Source organism: Otolemur garnettii, unplaced genomic scaffold, assembly GCF_000181295.1.
Source record: "Otolemur garnettii isolate 467f Iridium unplaced genomic scaffold, OtoGar3 scaffold00140, whole genome shotgun sequence".
In the NCBI taxonomy this organism is placed as follows: Eukaryota; Metazoa; Chordata; class Mammalia; order Primates; family Galagidae; genus Otolemur; species Otolemur garnettii.
Genome location: NW_003852535.1, coordinates 3,559,599 through 3,560,820, shown reverse-complemented (window position 1 = coordinate 3,560,820; position 1,222 = coordinate 3,559,599). Strand labels below are relative to the sequence as shown.

The 1,222-nt window shown below is 44.8% G+C and overlaps 1 protein-coding gene across 1 annotated transcript in view; it reads right to left on the bottom strand.

The window, feature by feature from the left end:
* Positions 1–1,222, bottom strand: part of NXF1 (nuclear RNA export factor 1) — an 18,290-nt gene that overhangs the window by 11,665 nt on the left and 5,403 nt on the right. Inside the window, exon 3 of the mRNA XM_003798706.3 lies at positions 923–1,076. Coding sequence (XP_003798754.1) covers positions 923–1,076 — 154 coding nt within the window. The remainder of the gene's footprint in view (positions 1–922; positions 1,077–1,222) is intronic.

The window sequence follows — 1,222 nt, the reverse complement described above, 5'->3', positions numbered from 1 at the left end:
TGTTGTTTGGCGGGCCCGGGCTGGGGATTCGAACCCGCCACCCTAGGTGTACGTGGCTGGCGCCTTAGCCGCTTGAGCCACAGGCGCCGAGCCAGAAGATTTTCTTAAAAGAGGAAAAGTCATAGGTTTTCTGCTTGAGATACTTGTAGACTCCTTAACTTCCTTTCTGTCCAGTTATTATTCCTCAAAACAGTCAAAATTTTTTATCCTCAAAATTCCAAGATGGACAGGTGTGGTGGGTCACACCTATAATCCCAGAACTTTTGGAAGGCTGAGATGGCAGATTACTAGAGGTTCCAGGAGTTCCAGACCAGCCTGAGCAACAGGGTGAGTTACAGACCAGCCTGGAAAATACAGCAAGACACTATCTCTAAAATAAAATGAAAATTATCCAGGTTTGGTGTCATATGCCTATAGTCCTAGCTGCTTGGGGGAAGGCTTAGGTGGGAAGATCACTTGAGGCCAGGAGTTCAAGTTTACAGTCAGTTATAATCATATCACTGCATTCCAAATGCACTCCAGTTATAATCATATCACTGTACTCCATTGCACTCCAATCATATCACTGCATTCCACATTTTTTATTTCTAAAAAATAAAGAAATAAATAAAAACAAAAATTTCAAGATGTTATTTATACCTTGAATGCTCCTCAGAGAACTCCAGAACTATAAGCTCCATATTCTGCTTGAGCCAAGTGAATACATTCCCTTCTGCTCCATCCTGCCTATCCCCTTCTATATCCCCTTCTATACCTTAGCCTATTCTTAGGTATTGTAAGATACTGATTCTTAGGAGAAAATATAGATACCAGATTATAAACAGCTGAGAAGACTGATTTTCATGGAATCAAATGTAGACACTTTTACTCTGAGCCAACTCCCCTCTTTCCACTACACCATCTGCCTTCCCAAAGTACTCACTGTAATCTTGAACCAGTTCTTTGAGGGCCCATCCTGGCTTGTGCCAGCCCCTGCTCTCTCAGGAGGAGCTCTGTCTCTCCGCACAGTAACATGAATGCGATCTCGATCATGCCAAGTATCGCCTCGACGGTTAGGTCGGGTGGCATAGGGGTTGCTGTGAGGAAAAAGAGAACAAATTAGCCTTAAATGCTAGAAAAGTCGGCTCGGCGCCTGTGGCTCAACTGGCTAAGGCGCCAGCCACATACACCTAAGGTGGTGGGTTCGAATCCAGCCCGGGCCCGCCAAACAACAATGATGGCT